Source organism: Oncorhynchus gorbuscha, linkage group LG09 (assembly GCF_021184085.1).
Source record: "Oncorhynchus gorbuscha isolate QuinsamMale2020 ecotype Even-year linkage group LG09, OgorEven_v1.0, whole genome shotgun sequence".
NCBI classification, from domain to species: Eukaryota; Metazoa; Chordata; class Actinopteri; order Salmoniformes; family Salmonidae; genus Oncorhynchus; species Oncorhynchus gorbuscha.
Genome location: NC_060181.1, coordinates 58313382 through 58331466, shown reverse-complemented (window position 1 = coordinate 58331466; position 18085 = coordinate 58313382). Strand labels below are relative to the sequence as shown.

The following is an 18085-nucleotide window of genomic DNA, read 5'->3' as shown; positions in this document are numbered from 1 at the left end:
TCATGGACACAACATATACGTCCGATATGGCACCCTATTCCCTATACAGTGCACTATTTTAGACCAGAGCACTATGAAATAGGGTGCCATTAGGAACGCAGCCAACTTGGCTTCTCCCTCTGCCTTTTAAATAACCCAAGAAGCCCTACTCACTAGGGGGAAGTTCCGGACCAATGTTATAGCTTGTCCTCCGACAACAAACAGAATTTTGAGTGTTTGAAGGAGAAACCATGAGGCCGCTAGACTTGGCTAGAAGCATTGAGTTCTACAGTACTGATTCCACAGAAGAAAAAATAGGTCCGAGTGATCTGAAGTTGGCTGGACTATATGTATCAAGCGTTTCAGAGTGGGACCGCTGATCTAGGATCAGTTTTGCCTTAAATATCACAATGAATAAGCTGACATGGACAAGGACCTGATCCTAGATCAGCACTTCTACTCTGAGACGCTTAGGCTACATCTCTCAGCCTCAAACTGGGCAGTAGGTAGAGTTGAAGTCGGAAGTTTACATACACCTTAGCCAAATACATTCAAACTCAGTTTTCCACAATTCCTGACATTTAATCCTTGTAAAAAGTCCCTGTTTTAGGTTAATTTAGATTAGGATCACCACTTCATTTTAAGAATGTGAAATGTAAGAATAATATTAGAGAGAATGATTTATTTCAGCTTTTCTTTCTTTCATCACATTCCCAGTGGGTCAGAAGTTTACATACACTCAATTAGTATTTGGTAGCATTGCCTTTAAATCGTGTAACTTGGGTCAAACGTTTTGAATTGTGGCCCATTCCTACTGACAGAGCTGGTGTAACGGAGTCAGGTTTGTAGGCCTCCTTGCTCGCACACGCTTTTTCAGTTCTTCTCACAAATTTTCTATGGGATTGAGATCAGGGCTTTGTGATGGCCACTCCAATACCTTGACTTTGTTGTCCTTAAGCCATTTTGCCACAATGTTGGAAGTATGCTTGGGGTCATTGTCCATTTCGAAGACCCATTTGCGACCAAGCTTTAACTTACTGACTGATGTCTTGAGATGTTGCGTCAATATATCCACATCATTTTCCATGCTAATGATGCCATCTATTTTGTGAAGTGCACCAGTCCCTCCTGCAGCAAAGCACCCCCACAACATGATGCTGCCACCCCCGTGCTTCACGTTTGGGATGGTGTTCTTCGGCTTGTAAGCGTCACCCTTTTCCTCCAAACATTTTGGCCAAACAGTTCTATTTTTGTTTCATCAGACCAGAGGACATTTCTCCAAAAAGTACGATCTTTGTCCCTATGTGCAGTTGGAAACCGTAGTCTGGCTTTTTTATGGCAGTTTTGGAGCAGTGGCTGCTTCCTTACGGAGTGGTTTCCTCCAGCATCTTCACAAGGTCCTTTGCTGTTGTTCTGGGATTGATTTGCACTTTTCACACCAAAATACGTTCATCTCTAGGAGACAGAACACATCTCCTTCCTGAGCGGTATGATGACTGCATGGTCCCATGGTGTTTATACTTGTATTGTTTGTACAGACGAACGTGATACCTTCAGGCGTTTGGAAATTGCTCCCAAGGATGAACCAACTTGTGGAGGTCTACAATTTATTTTCTGAAGTCTTGGCTGATTTCTTTTGATTTTCCCATGATGTCAAGCAAAGAGGCACTGAGTTTGAAGGTAGGCCTTGAAATACATCCACAGGTACACCTCCCATTGACTCAAATGATGTCAATTAGCCTATCAGAAGCTTCTAAAGCCATGACATCATTTTCTGGAATTTTCCAAGCTGTTGAAAAGCACAGTCAACTTAGTGTATGTAAACGTCAAACCCACTGGAATTGTGATACAGTGAATTATAAGTAAAATAATCTGTCTGTAAACAATTATTGGAAAAATTACTTTAGTAGATGTCCCAATCGACTTGCCAAAACTATAGTTTGTTAACAAGAAATTTGTGGAGTGGTTGAAAAACAAGTTTTAATGACTCCAACCTAAGAGTATATAAACTTCCAACTTCAACTGTATGTAGGCAGTATCTGGGCACGGCACAGGGTTATTCACGCTGCTTTACAATGGCAGATACAATATCACAGCCAGCATGAATTATTTAGCAGCTATGATATTGCACAGGGGGGTTAGGAGGAATATGAGTCACAGTTATCAATTATGTCAACAGCAGCACAGAATTTGCATTCGGGAGATGCAAAGTATTACTGCCACCCAAGTCTTTCTTGGCCACAAAATGGTAAAAAAAGATTGAAACACTGGTGAAACAGCTCACGATTTCAGCAGAGGCTATTGCAACAGGTCTTTTTCCTTCATTATACTTTGATATAGGCCAAATATGTCTACTTGGGTTAATGTACAATAGGGGATAGAATTGTAATGTCTTAGTGAGGTTAACTGCTTTGTTTTATTTTGGTCCAAATCAACTGGAGCCTTGAAAAACATATGTCAATAACCAGACATAAAAATAGAAAACACTTACGGGGCCTCCCGGGTGGCGCAGTGATCTAAGGCTGTGCTCTGCTGTGCCACCAGTGACTCTAGGTTCGAGCCCAGGCTCTGTAGCAGCCGGCTGCGACCGGGAGACCCATGGGGCGGCGCACCATTGGCCTAGCGTCGTCCGGGTTAGGGAGGGCTTGGCCGGTAGGGATATCCTTGTCTCCGAGCCGGGCGCAGTGCACGCTGACCAGGTTGCGAGGTGTACAGTGTTTCCTTCGACACATTGGTGCAGCTGGCTACCGGGTTGGATGCGTGCTGTGTTAAGAAGCAGTGCGGCTTGGTTGGGTTGTGAATCGGAGGACACATGGCTCTCGACCTTCGCCACTCCGAAGTCCGTACGGGACTTGCAGCGATGAGACAAGACAGTTAATACTAACAATTGGATACCACGAAATTGGGGAGAAAAAGGGGGTAAAATATATATATATATATATATATATATATATATATAAAAATAGAAAAACACACACTGAACAATGTTGCATGACTAGCATTTTTGGCCAATAAAAAAGGTACAATTCAGAATACCGAATTAATTTCTAGTAGGTTTGACAGTCTCTGGAACCTATAAGCAGAAACCACAAAGGAATTGAATACAGTAAAATCCATATTCCTGTCAGCACATGTAAATCCCCAAATCTCCTAAAGCCCCTGTTAGTAGAGGAACAGAACAGCTACATGTTGTTGGAGCTTTCAACCATCACTACCTTTTAATACTGTACACACCACTAACAGCGCAATGCAACACCGCTTTCTTCTCCACGATGAGTCTCGATTTGCCTTCCTCCCTCTTGTAGAATGCAAACATATTCTGACCGTTCTGATTGGTCTCAGAAACCGACGGGTTGGGACAGAGCCGACCTACATGATGACATGATCCACTTTGATACTCTGATACAGACTAAATTTATGTAGCGATTGATAGAGTAGCAGAATAAAATTCAGGATGAGTTGTCAGGCAATAAAACAGCAAAACAATCAAAGATTTTGGAGAAGATTAATGTATATAGTCCATATGAATAATGATCGATTGGACTTATCAGGGTAATGCAGACCCTGTTGAGATTGTTGACAATGCTAGTCTCATGAGACACAAGAGGCATGGAGGACAATCTAGGTCCATTCCTGTGGGCATTGTGCAGAATGTGAATAGTAAGAGATGAGGAAAGGCTGAGTACTGGGGACTGAGTAACTGATTGAGTGGATGGGTGAGTGAGACTGTGTCCTTAATGGCACCCTATTTCCTATAGTGCACAACCTTTGACCAGAAGGGCCCTGGTCAAAAGTAGTGCACTGCATAGGGAATAAGGTTCCAATTGAGACGCAACCCGAGTGTCGCTCACCTATGATCCCGCTGTCCTTGCTCTCGAGCGTGGAGCTGGGGCTGGCAATGGTTCCACAGGGGCTGGAGTGACTCAGAGGAGTTTTGCTGTGACCGCTGCTGCTGTGTCTGAGGCTGTGGCTGGCATTGCTGTTCAGGGTGGAGCACGGGCTCTCTGTGCAGGGGGACGCCGTGCTACTGGTCAGACTGGAGCAGGGACTGATACCCTGACTAGTCACTGAGCACTGGAGAAGGAGAAACACATTTTATTTTGTTTTATTGATCCCACGTGGCAGTCAAATATAAACTCAGCAAAAAAAGAAACGTCCTCTACCTGTCAACTGTGTTTATTTTTTGTGTAAATATGTGTATGAACATAACAAGATTCAACAACTAAGACATAAACTGAACATGTTCCACAGACAAGTGACTAACAGAAATGGAATAATGTGCCCCTGAATAAAGGGTGGGGGGGGGTCAAAATCAAAAGTAACAGTCAGTACTGGTGTGGCCACCAGCTGCATTGCAAGTACTGCAGTGCATCTCCTCCTCATTGACTGCACCAGATTTGCCTGTTCTTGCTGTGAGATGTTACTCCACTCTTCCACCAAGGCACCTGCAATTTCCCGGACATTTCTGGGGAATGAGATCCGGGCTCTTCGCTGGCCATGGCAGAACACTGACATTCCTGTCTTGCAGGAAATCACGCACAGAACGAGCAGTATGGCTGGTGGCATTGAAATGCTGAAGGGTCATGTCAGGATGATCCTGCAGGAAGGGTACCACATGAGGGAGGAGGATGTCTTCCCTGTAATGCATAGCATTGAGATTGCCTGCAATGACAACAAGCTCAGTCCGATGATGCTGTGACACAAAGCCCCAGACCATGACGGACCCTCCACCTCCAAATCGATCCCGCTCCAGAGTACAGGCATCGGTGTAACGCTCATTCCTTCAACGATAAACGTGAATCCGAACATCACCCCTGGTGAGACAAAACCATGACTCGTCAGTGAAGAGCACTTTTTGCCAGTCTTGTCTGGTCCAGCAACGGTGGGTTTGTGCCCATAGGCGACGTTGTTGCCAGTGATGTCTGGTGAGGACCTGCTTTACAACAGGCCTTACAAGCCCTCAGTCCAGCCTCTCTCAGCCTATTGCAGACAGTCTGAGCACTGATGGAGGGATTGTGCGTTCCTGGTGTAACTCAGGACGTTGTTGTTGCCATCCTGTACCTGTCCCGCAGATGTGATGTTCGGATGTACCGATCCCTGTGTAGGTGTTGTTACACGTGGTCTGCCATTGCGAGGACGATCAGCTGTCCATCCTGCCTCCCTGTAGAACTGTTTTAGGCGTCTCACAGTACGGACATTGCAATTTATTGCCCTGGCCACATCTGCAGTCCTCATGCCTCACTGGGAAAAATTGCTTAAACCCTTTACAATGAAGATCTGTGAATTTATTTGGATTTTTACAAATTATCTTTGAAAGACAGGGTCCTGAAAAAGAGACGTTTCTTTTTTTTATTCCAGTTCATTACTGAAATGCATGGGTATTTACAAAGATAAGGCACATAGGCCTTGACGTTGTCGTCATCATTGTCCTCATCAACAACAACAACAACAACAACAACAACATAATAAAACATGACAACAGAGGAAGAGAAAGAGCAGAGTAGAGCATTGAGCCAAGGAAAGAAAACTACTGCAATCAGTATGAATGGAATCTCATAGCTACAAAGTTTAACAATAAAAACCTGTTCATATTTTTCACTTGGGAATAAAGAGCGTGTCTCCTTATATGGAGCAGACTGGAAAATATGAGTCAAGTCAAATAGCTTTTTTTAACCTGAGCAAATAACCCGAATCATGCGCAAGCAATGCAAATTCCTGAGGAAATAAATTAGCAGTTTACATGTGAGCATGACACACAAGCTGAAGGCATGAGCTCGCTCAGTAAACAAAGCGAGGCATTCAAAACAGCAAACTCAGGCCTAAAACGACTCCAGGACCTGTATATCGGAGTAGGAGTGCTGATCTAGGATCAGTTCCCTCCTTTCCATAATATGGAATAGGATTCATTATGATCTGAAAGCTGAAACTGATCCTATGTCAGTACACCTAGTCTGAGATGGATGATGAATATAGGCCCAGGCTGTAGACTAGACCTGAGCTAGAACAACTGGATACTAACTTACAATCTAACTACTCACCAGAATAACTCAACCCATGATTGATCACCATGTTCATTAGAAGTGCTAATGCCACAACCCCAACCTTTAGGTGTGTCACTTGTATTCTCCTCTCCACTGCCTCTCTCTCCCTATGCCATCCAGTGTGTAGCCTAGGTCAGGATGAGTGCTTGATGGCTGGGGTTAGCATTATTGCCTAGAGGTGTGCTACATGCCTGCTCCCAAATGACACTTTATTCCCTATTTAGTGCACTACATCTGACCAGAGCCCTATGGGTAGTGAACTATATATATATATATATATATATATAATATAATATATAATATATAATATAAAGGGTTTAAACACTGCTAATATATATATATATATATATATATATATATATATATATATATATATATATATATATATATATATATATATATATATATATATAATATAAAGGGTTTAAACACTGCTAATATATATATATATATATATATATATATATATATATATCAAGACCATCAGACTGTTAAACAGCCATCACTAACATAGACAGGCTGCTGCCAACATACAGACCCAAATCACCATCCACTTTAAGAAAGGTATCACTAGTCACTTTAAATAATGTCACTGTAATAATATTTATATATCCTGCATTACTCATCTCATATGTATATACTGTATTTAATACCATCTATGGCATCTTGCCTATGTCGCATGGCCATCGCTCATCCATATATTTATATGTACATATTCTTATTCCATCCCTTTACATTTGTGTGTTGCTGTTGTGAATTTGTTAGATTACGTGTTAGATATTACTGCACTGTCGGAACTAGAAGTACAAGCATTTCGCTACACTCTCATTAACATCTGTTAACCATGTGTATGTGACAAATAAAATGTGATTTGATTTGATTTGAATAGGGTGCTATTTGGGACACAGTCCAGGAGCCTCCTAACACTGCCTCACCAAAGGGTTCTGCATGCTAACTCTTCCTCATCGTTTCCCATCTACATCACGATGTCACACTCTAGCTAAATCGTGATCAGGGTCAAATTCATAATGGAACACCACAACAACAAAATGTTTTGGCAATGGAAAACCAGGAGGTAGTCCCTCCCTGTTTCAGTCTGTTTTCTTCCGTTTGGTGCCTATTGAATAGGACCCATGTAATGTGGAGCAAAAGATAAGGCAACTTACATCACCCAACATACCACGCTGATAACATAATAGCTTAATGGCATTTACTCTAAGGGAGAATTAAAGAGATGATGCTTTTAAACTCTGATGGTAAAACAGCAGTGTAGAAGTCAATGGGATAGGGAATAGTTAAAGGTCATGCCCAGTCAAAATCATGTTTTTCATTCAATTGGATGATATTCGGATAAAACCAGATCAAAGTAGGATGACCAAAGTATAAAAAATAACTGTTGATTCTACATTAATAAAATTGATTACTCGACTAAAAGTTGCATCATAAAGTTACTAGTCCCCTTCCCCCGTGTCAAACACCTTGACACAACTGTCCAAACAAGCTGTAGTTAGCTACAAACCAAACGGAAAAGACACACTGCCGTGAAGTGTTCATCCATGTACGGGTAAAAGTCCAGCTACATTTTCAGATATGATACATTTTGATTGTTTTTATTGCAAGTTAAAGCGTACGGTTCGCTTGCTAGCGAACATTAGCTTGCTGGCTCGCTAGCTAAAGTTACGTGTATGATCTGTGTAGTAATAAAATTTGTATCTCAGAAATCCATTATCATTCCTAGTTATAGCCTAATGTTAACTAACTAGCTAACATTGAACCTAGTTGGTTAGCTTTAGCTACCTACAGATTCATACTACAGCATTTCATGCATGGTGGCTAGCTATAATAATCCGTTTGGACTGTAACTATGGGCTGGGATTATGGTTCATTGTTTAGCTAGCTAAATACATGTCTAAACAAAATACTCCACTTCACCAGTTGATTACATGGCGCATCAAGTTAGCCAGGTGTGTCTGGGGGGGATTACGGCAATCTATTGTATTTCATTGACATGTGTGACATGTGTACATGTCTAAACAATAGTGACCCATCCACTCAGCTAGATGTGGATGGGGGAAGGGGGTCATAGCATTTCATTTTTTACCTGGAGTTTTTCCTTATTGTAGGCTTCTACTTTCACCATTTTTATTTACTACACTACCTTACTCATTCTGTTTAGCACATGGCCTCACAAGTGAATCCTTAAAGAGACGGGTGGGGCTAAGGTTAAGAGGGTGTGAACGATGCTGAATAAGACAAAGAAGAGCTCTTCAGTACAGTAGGTGTAACAAAATATTCAAGTGCCATTTCTCAAAAGTGGGGTTACAAGTTCATCAACTATCAAAGCATAATTAATTCCCAATTGTTCCTCAACTGCAGTGTTGATATACCATTTTGTAGCTCTGAGTCTCTACTTTTATCAATGCAAAAAAACACCAACTAAAAATGTATCTACAGAAGACCCAATTGAGGTGATGAGGTCACATAGGTTTCCACGTTGCGTTGCAGTTCTTGACACAACTCGGTGTGCCAGGCACCTAATTACTATACCCAGTTCGAAGGCACCTAAATATTTTGATTTAGCCTTGCCCAATCACCATCTGAATGAGTCACATACACAATCCATGTCTCAATTGTCTCAATGCCAAAAAATCATTCTTTAACCTGTCTCTTTACACTTTTATCTACACTAATTGAAGTGGATTGGACAGGTGACATCAAGAAGGGTTCATAGCTTTCACCTGGATTCACCTGATCAGCCGATGTCATGGAAATAGCAGGTGTCCTTAATGTTTTGTGCACTCAGTGTATATATTTTATGAAAAGTACCCAGACTTTACCCTGTAAAGCTTCAACTGAATGTGTCCAAGATGAACTAGCTAACTAGTTTGATAAACAGTGCTGACAATTCCTTTTTTCCCATATTGATGCTGTTACAAAGCAGTTGGATAAAACACTCTTTGTGAAACCATGATGTGATGATGTATGACAGGATTGGATGTTGCATGCAATTTCAATGTTGTTTGAGTTGCTTTGTGTATCAGCAAATTTGCTTGAGATAATCTAACTGCATCCATGTTGCTTGACATAGGCGTTCTCAAAGAACTGTCAGTCGAGGTGAGCTCCCCGCCCACTCATTCTGTCTTTTCAGACTTCCTGGTAGTTTGCCCTAAGAGAAAAATACTCTTTGAAAAATATTGCAGGTGATGTTTTAGTCACTCAAAGGGCTATTTTACATGGGAATTAGAACGACTGCTCAGGGACCTTTTAGCAGATGATCAATACTTCCAAACGTTTCTCTCTAAAGCACTGAGAAGAACATCATTCTAGATTGACAAAAAAACATCACAAAACCAGTGTTACCCTAATTTCTTGGGATTCTCACTGACATCTCGACAAATGAATATGATTCACAAAATATAAGCTTCTTGAAAGTGACTAGAATGACCGATTCTGGGCCAAAATGTGTCAAAGAAGCATGAAGAGAAAAATCAATGGGGAGCTCTGCTCCCTTCCACTGAGCTTCTGACTAATTAGCAGAGCCAAACAAACTGAGCAGAATACTTGACATAACTCTATTTCTGGAGGTAAGCTCGTACACTTATGTTACATACGCAAGTGCCCCTGCAAGAGCCACTCAAGTTTGCCTAAGATCATCACACTGGATACCTCAGGCTCATACTCCAACACTAACACACTTGAGCAGTTTAACTAACCAAACATTCACTTAGTTTACAGACACAAAACATCTCTGAGAACATGTTGATGTTAGAGTTTAGAGTTACCCTTATTCGCAGCAATTAGTATCATTTCCGTGGAAGAATTGAGACTTTAATCCATGTCCAAAGAAGCGGGGGCAAATGCGAGCGCAAGCTGCACCAAAAAAGCATCCTTTCTTCTTTCCCCTCTTTTCACACTCTCTCAACTCCCCTCCCTCCCCTCCCTTTTTCTAGCTCTCTATCTCTGTTGTTGTGCGGCTGCTGCAGCAGCTGCAGGGGGAAATGAAATACCTTCTTTTCATTCTTGTCTTCCATAGGTATGCGAGCTGTGCCTGGGATCCCTTCTCCCAGTAAGAAGCCCAGCCTTGTCATCAGCTCCTGAGTGGCAGGGGAGGAGGAGGAGCTTTGCTCTTTCTCGGCTTGCAGCGCTGCTGTGTGAGAGAAGAGAATTGACTCACGTTAATATTCACAGGCAGGCCAAACCAGAGAGAGTGACTGGCTCTGCCCCAGCTGCCGCGCTCCACACACGCACACACACACGGAAAGACACACACACACACAGCTGCACGCATGCACACACGCACACACACTGCTGCTGGGAATGCGCAGGCAGAGAGGAAGGCATACTAACACAGATGTGGATACAGAAAGCATGGAGCACAGCACAGTGCTGCTCAGTGCACTACAGAGGGAGTACTCTGCAGGGTTTGCTTGCACAAGTCCAGCCTGCCTGCCTCGTTAGGAATGCTGTGACAGTGTCTGTCTCTCTTCAAGTCCAGCGTGCCATTCTACATGATGCAGCTCTCACTCAAAAAGCCTCGGAAAATCAATGAAGAACACAATAGTAGAATGAAATAGAAAAGGCTTCACTTTTTGGTCTTAACCGTTGTCTCCTGTCAATGTTACCAAAAAAATAAAACAATTTAAAAAATATTTAAAAAGGATCGCAAAACAAAATCCCTTTTGGAGGATTCCCGGAGTCAGGAGGGAATAAGCAGGAAATCCGGAATCCTCCAAAAAATGATTTCGGGAAAACCAGGGAAAATTTTTTTTAATTGAAAGTTCCCAGAATTTTGCAAACCTAGTGTCAACCCCTTGCTATTGTACTTGTGTTGAGTGGACTGCATTATATATTTATTTGGCATAACTTCACTGACAGTGTAGGCCTTTATCCTCTTACATGTAGCCTGCTGTATACTTGTCTGCTATGATGTTCCAAAGAATGTACGTTGGTTTTAACTGCTAATAAATCATGAGCTCACAAAACATTGACCTTCAAACACACTGTAAAACAAAACATCCACAACTAGGTGATGACGCTGTTATTTTGTATGTACATTACCCCAACATGTTAATGAGGAGCCAGGGGGATATGGGCTCCACATATGATGGGCTGACCATAGAAATAGTATGATATGATTAGTATTAATATTTATATGGGGCTGACAACCTTGTCACCCCACCCCTAAGGGCAGTGGGGAGGCCTGGGGTACAATAAGTTATTATACTGCATTCTGTCAGCACCTCCCCCTCCCCTCTCTCTTCAAGTTATTAATAATGCTGGCAGTCCATTTGATTAAATACAAACCTGTCCAGCCACATAATATACTGCCAAGATATAATGAAGTCAAAACTAATGCCGCCGCCACCACACACACACACACACACACACACACACACACACACACACACACACACACACACACACACACACACACACACACACACACACACACACACACACACACACACACACACACACACACACACACACACACACACACACACACACACACACACACATTTACAATTATTTGCTGCTGTGGTGGCAGGGGTCGCAAGAAAAATCCAAACATTTTATTATATTATGAAATCTGCTGATGGATGCAATGTAGACTGATTTCATTGAATGCAAAACAAGACTGACCCCACAGCAGAAACCACTCTACCACCATGAACATGTTTACTTCTCTACTCCCAAGACATTCTCTTACAAATTGTGTATTACTATTGTATTATCTATAGGAACAAATGCTACAACATATTGGTTGAGCGGGAGTATGTTCCAAACATAGAAACAGAATTAAGCAATTCTATTTCTATGATTCCAACCAGGTTGAGGGTTAAGAGGAGAAATCCAGCAAAAATATACATTTGATCAAACGGAGAGGAGGAGAGAGGGAGGGGAAGAGAGCAATTATGGAAAATCTCATTACTATCCTCCCTTAAGGAATTAACCAAGGAGACCCACTCCATCAACGCACACAAGCTCCATCTCTCCTCCTCTTCCACTACACCCCTCCCCCTCCTTTGCCGTCTAACTCACTTCATTTCACTGCCTTCAGATCAAAATCAAACCAAGTTTGATTGGTTGCATACAAATATTGAGCAGATGTTATTGCGGGTGTAGCGAAATGCTTGTGTTCCTAGCTCCAACAGTGCAGTAATATCGAACAATTCACAACAATACACACAAGTCTAAAAGTAAAAGAATGGAATTAAGAAAAATATAAATAAAGGGAACACTAAAATAACACATCCTAGATCTGAATGAATGAAATATTCTTATTAAATCCTTCTTTTTTTTCTTTACATAGTTGAATGTGCTGACAACAAAATCACACAAAAATGATCAATGGAAATCAAATGTATCAACCCATGGAGGTCTGGATTTGGAGTCACACTCAAAATTTAAGTGGAAAACCACACTACAGGCTGATCCAACTTTGATGCAATGTCCTTAAAACAAGTCAAAATGAGGCTCAGTAGTGTTTGTGGCCTCCACGTGCCTGTATGACCTCCCTACAATGCCTGGGCATGCTCCTGATGAGGTGGCGGATGGTCTCCTGAGGGATCTCCTCCCAGACCTGGACTAAAGCATCCACCAACTCCTGGACAGTCTGTGGTGCAACGTGGCGTTGGTGGATGGAGCGAGACATGATGTCCCAGATGTGCTCAATTGGATTCAGGTCTGGGGAACGGGCGGGCCAGTCCATAGCATCAATGCCTTCCTCTTGCAGGACCTGCTGACACACTCCAGCCACATGAGGTCTAGCATTGTTTGGCATTAGGAGGAACCCAGGGCCAACCGCACCAGCATATGGTCTCACAAGGGGTCTGAGGATCTGATCTCGGTACCTAATGGCAGTCAGGCTACCTCTGGCGAGCACATGGAGGGCTGTGCGGCCCCCCAAAGAAATGCCACCCCACACCATGACTGACCCTCCGCCAAACAGGTAATGCTGGAGGATGTTGCAGTCAGTAGAAAATTCTCCACAGCGTCTCCAGACTCTGTCACGTCTGTCACATGGGCTCAGTGTGAACCTGCTTTCATCTGTGAAGAGCACAGGGCGCCAGTGGCGAATTTGCCAATCTTGGTGTTCTCTGGCAAATGCCAAACGTCCTGCATGGTGTTGGGCTGTAAGCACAACCCCCACCTGTGGGCGTCGGGCCTTCATACCACCCTCATGGAGTCTGTTTCTGACCGTTTGAGCAGACACATGTACATTTGTGGCCTGCTGAAGGTGATTTTGCAGGGCTCTGGCAGTGCTCCTCCTGCTCCTCCTTGCACAAAGGCGGAGGTAGAGGTCCTGCTGCTGGGTTGTTGCCCTCTTACGGCCTCCTCCACGTCTCCTGATGTACTGGCCTGTCTCCTGGTAGCGCCTCCATGCTCTGGACACTACGCTGACAGACACAGCAAATCTTCTTGCCACAGCTCGCATTGATGTGCCATCCTGGATGAGCTGCACTACCTGAGCCACTTGTGTGGGTTGTAGACTCCGTCTGATGCTACCACTAGAGAGAAAGCACTGCAAGCATTCAAAAGTGACCAAAACACCAGCCAGGAAGCATATGAACTGAGAAGTGGTCTGTGGTCACCACCTGCAGAACCACTCCTTTATTGGGGGTGTATTGCTAATTGCCTATAATTTCCACCTGTTGTCTATTCCATTTGCACAACAGCATGTGAAATTTATTGTCAATCAGTGTTCCTTCCTAAGTGGACAGTTTGATCTCACAGAAGTGTGATTGACTTGGAGTTACATTGTGTTGTTTAAGTGGTCCCTTTATTTTTTTGAGCAGTGTATATATATATATATATATATATATATATATATATATATATATATATATATATATATATATATATATATATATGTGTGTGTGTGTGTGTGTGTGTGATGAATAGACATTATGGACAGTATGCGTATAGAATATTTAGTATAACTGAAGAATACGTACAATACAGTTGAAGTCGGAAGTTACATACACTTAGGTTGGAGACATTAAAACTCGTTTTTCAACCACTCTACAAAGTTCTTGTCAACAAACTATAGTTCTGTTAAGTCGATTGGGACATCTACTAAAGTAATTTTTACAACAATTGTTTACAGACAGATTATTTCACTTATAATTCACTGTATCACAATTCCAGTGGGTCAGAAGTTTACATTCACTAAGTTGACTGTGCCTTTAAACAGCTTGGAAAATTTCAGAAAATTATGTCATGGCTTTAGAAGCTTCTGATAGGCTAATTGACATAATTTTAGACAATTGGAGATGTACCTGTGGATATATTTCAAGGCTTTAAACTCAGTGCCTCTATACTTGACATCATGGGAAAATCAAAAGAAATCAGTCAAGACATTTTTTTTGTAGACCTCCACAAGTCTGGTTCATCCTTGGGAAAATCTTCAAAACGCCTAAAGGTACCATGTTCATCTGTACAAACAATAGTACGCAAGTATAAACACGATGGGACTATGCAGCTGTCATACCGCTCAGGAAGGAGATACGTTATGTCTCCTAGAGATGAACGTACTTTGGTGCGAAAAGTGGAAATCAATCGCAGAAAAACAGAAAAGGACCTAGTGAAGATGCTGGAGGAAACCGGTACAAAAGTATCTATATCCACAGTGAAACGAGTCCCATATCGACATAACCTGAAAGACCGCTCAGCAGGGAAGAAGCCACTGCTCCAAAACCGCCATGAAAAATCCAGACTAAGGTTTGCAATTGCACATGGGGACAAAGATCGTACTTTTTGGTACTCTGGTCTGATGAAACAAAAATAGAACTGTTTGGCCATAATGACCATCGTTATGTTTGGAGGAAAAGGGGGATGCTTGCAAGCCGAAGACACCATCCCAACCGTGAAGTACGGAGTTGGCAGCATTATGTTGTGGAGGTGCTTTGCTGCAGGAGGGACTGGTGCACTTCACAAAATAGATGGCCATTATGTGGATATATTGAAGCAAAATCTCAAGACAGCAGTTTGGTCGCAAATGGGTCTTCCAGATGGACAATGACCCCAAGCATACTTCCATAGTTGTGGCAATGGCATAAGGACAACAAAGTCAAGATATTGGAGTGGCCATCACAAAGCCCTGACCTCAATCCCATAGATAATGTGACTTGCCCTGACTCAGTTAGACCAGCTCTGTCAGGATGAATGGGCCAAAATTCACCCAATTTATTGTGGGAAGGTTGAGGAAGGCTACCCAAAACATTTGACCCAAGTGCAACAATTTAAAGGCAATGCTACCAAATACTAATTGTGTGTATGTAAACTTCTGACCTACTGGGAATGTGATGAAAGAAATAAAGGCTGAAATAAATAATGATCTCTAATATTATTCTGACATTTCACATTTTTAAAATAAAGTGCTGATCCCAACTGACCTAAAACAATACATTTTTACTCTGATTAAATGTCAGGAATTGTGAAAAACTTCAACTTCAACTGTATATTTTTTTGTTATTGTTGATTTTTTTTAAACAAACAGTATAATCTTTGTAAATGTCACGAATATTACCGAAGGTGACTCCCCTTCTTGTTCGGGTGGCGCTCGGCGGTCGTCGTCGCCGGTCTACTAGCTATCGCCGATCCGTTGTTCTGTGTTTGTTTAGTTTTGTCTAATTGGTAACACCTGTTTCTAGTTTGGTTGTTAGGATAGGGTTTTATATAGTCTGTTTAGCCCGCTTCTGTTTCGTGCGGGCTTGTTCGTCTGTTTTGTTGTTTGAGTGTATTTTGTTGGCATTTGGGTTTCACGCTGTCCGTTTATATTTCTGTTCATTTGTGTTTCCACTTTTGTACATGTTATGTTTCCGGGACATTAAAGCGTGTTGTTTTTCCCACATCTTTTGCTCTCTGCGCCTGACTCCACACCTCTTCACTCATTACTGTAACAGAAGCCAGCACCACGATATGGAGTCAGCAGGAGCAGCGACCACTCCTCTTCCCACTATGGAGGAGAGAGTCCATCATCACACATCCATCCTCCATCGTCTAGGATCAGCGATGGATCAGATGATGGAGAGGATGGATCGCTGGGAGAGGAATGGTTTCCCTACTACCCCACCGACCCTCCCACCAGCAACTCTACCATCTTCCCCATCTGGATCCGTTTCCAGCGCTCTGCACATGACGCCTCCGAGGAAGTACGATGGAGCAGCGACAGGGTGCCAGGGATTCCTGCTGCAATTAGACCTCTACCTGGCCACCGTTCGACCGGCCCCCTCGGAGGAGGAGAGAGTAGGGGTCCTCATCACCTGCCTGACCGGTAGAGCCCTGGAGTGGGCTAATGTGGTCTGGAACGGGCCCGACTCGGCGAAAGACAACTACCCGGAGTTCATCTGCCGTTTCAGGGCCGTGTCCGATCACCCTCCAGAGGGTCGTGCGGCGGGTGAGAGATTGTTCCATCTGAGACAGGGGACGAGGAGCGCGCAGGACTTCGCGCTGGAGTTCCGGACCTTGGCTGCGGGAGCAGGGTGGAACGACAGGGCCCTGATAGACCATTACAGGTGTAGCCTGAGAGAGGACGTCCGTAGGGAGCTGGCCTGTCGGGATACTACACTTGGCCTGGATGGACTGATAGACCTGTCGATCCGGTTGGACCATCTGCTAGCTGCTCGTGGACGTTCTGAAAGGGTCCTGTCAGTTCTACCTCCTGATCCTCCTGCCCCTATCCCGATGGAGCTAGGAGGTACCGCGTCAAGGGAGATCGGAGGAGGAAGCTCCTCCTGTACCAGTTGTGGCCGGAGAGGGCACACGTCTGGTCGGTGCTGGAGGAATTCATCTGGGAATCATGAGGGCAGGCAGAACACTCATCGGTCACCCCTGGTGAGTAAGCACCACACTATCCCAGAGTTTCCTGTTGGTCACATGTTCCTATTAATTTGTTTCCTAAATTATTCTCCTTCTCTCCAGCATAAGGCACTGGTAGATTCAGGCGCAGCTGGAAACTTTATAGATCGCGGACTCGCTCAGAGGTTGAGGATTCCGTTAGTAAAAGTAAACCCTCCTTTTCCCGTGCACTCTTTAGATAGTCGACCATTAGGGTCAGGGCTGGTGAAGAAAGCCACAATTTCGTTGGAGATGATTACGCAGGGGAATCACAAGGAGCGAATTAGTTTGTTCCTTATCGATTCACCTGCGTTTCCAGTTGTTCTGGGGATTCCCTGGCTAGCTATTCATAATCCTACGATTTCGTGGAAACACGGAACTCTACAGGGGTGGTCTGATGAGTGTTCAGGCAGGTGTGTAGGGGTTTCCATCAGTGCTACAACGGTGGAGAGTCCAGACCAGGTTTCCACCGTGCGCATTCCAGCTGAGTATGACGATTTGGCTATCGTTTTCAGTAAAAAGAAAGCGACCCAATTACCACCCCATAGGCAGGGGGATTGCGTGATAAATCTCCAGGTTAACGCTGCACTCCCCAGGAGTCATGTGTATCCTTTGTCCCAGGAGGAGAAGGTGGCTATGGAAAATTATATCACCGAGGCTCTGGGACAGGGGTACATTCAGCCCTCCATGTCACCTGTCTCTTCGAGGTTCTTTTTTGTGAAGAAAAAATATGGTGGTTTGCGTCCGTGTATTGATTATAGAGGTCTAAATTCCATCACAGTGGGTTTTAGTTACCCACTACCTCTCATTGCTACGGTAGTGGAATTATTTCACGGAGCGCAGTTCTTCACTAAACTGGATCTCAGGAGTGCTTATAATTTGGTGCGTATTCGGGAGGGAGATGAGTGGAAAACTGCATTTAGCACTACGTCGGGCCATTATGAGTACCTCGTCATGCTATACGGTTTAAAGAATGCTCCAGCTATATTTCAATCCTTCGTGGATGAAATACTCAGAGACCTGCACGGACAGGGTGTAGTGGTTTATATTGACGATATTTTGATCTACTCCGCTACACGCTCTGCGCATGTATCTCTTGTGCGCAAGGTTCTTAGACGACTGCTGGAGCATGACCTGTATGTGAAGGCGGAGAAATGTGAGTTTTCCAAACAATCAGTTTCCTTCCTGGGTTATCGCATTTCCAGCTCTGGTTTGGTAATGGA

The 18085-nt window shown here is 43.4% G+C and overlaps 1 protein-coding gene across 6 annotated transcripts in view; it reads right to left on the bottom strand.

Annotated features, from left to right (window-relative positions):
* Positions 1–18085, bottom strand: part of LOC124043823 (protein TANC1-like) — a 299125-nt gene that overhangs the window by 109391 nt on the left and 171649 nt on the right. For 5 of the 6 annotated variants that reach the window (XM_046362829.1, XM_046362833.1, XM_046362834.1 and 2 more), the window contains 2 exons: positions 10028–10167; positions 3831–4053 (listed from right to left, as the gene is read on the bottom strand). In XM_046362829.1, the coding sequence (XP_046218785.1) occupies positions 3831–4053; positions 10028–10167 (363 nt within the window). The remainder of the gene's footprint in view (positions 1–3830; positions 4054–10027; positions 10168–18085) is intronic. The other variant, XM_046362832.1, reaches the window with a different exon arrangement.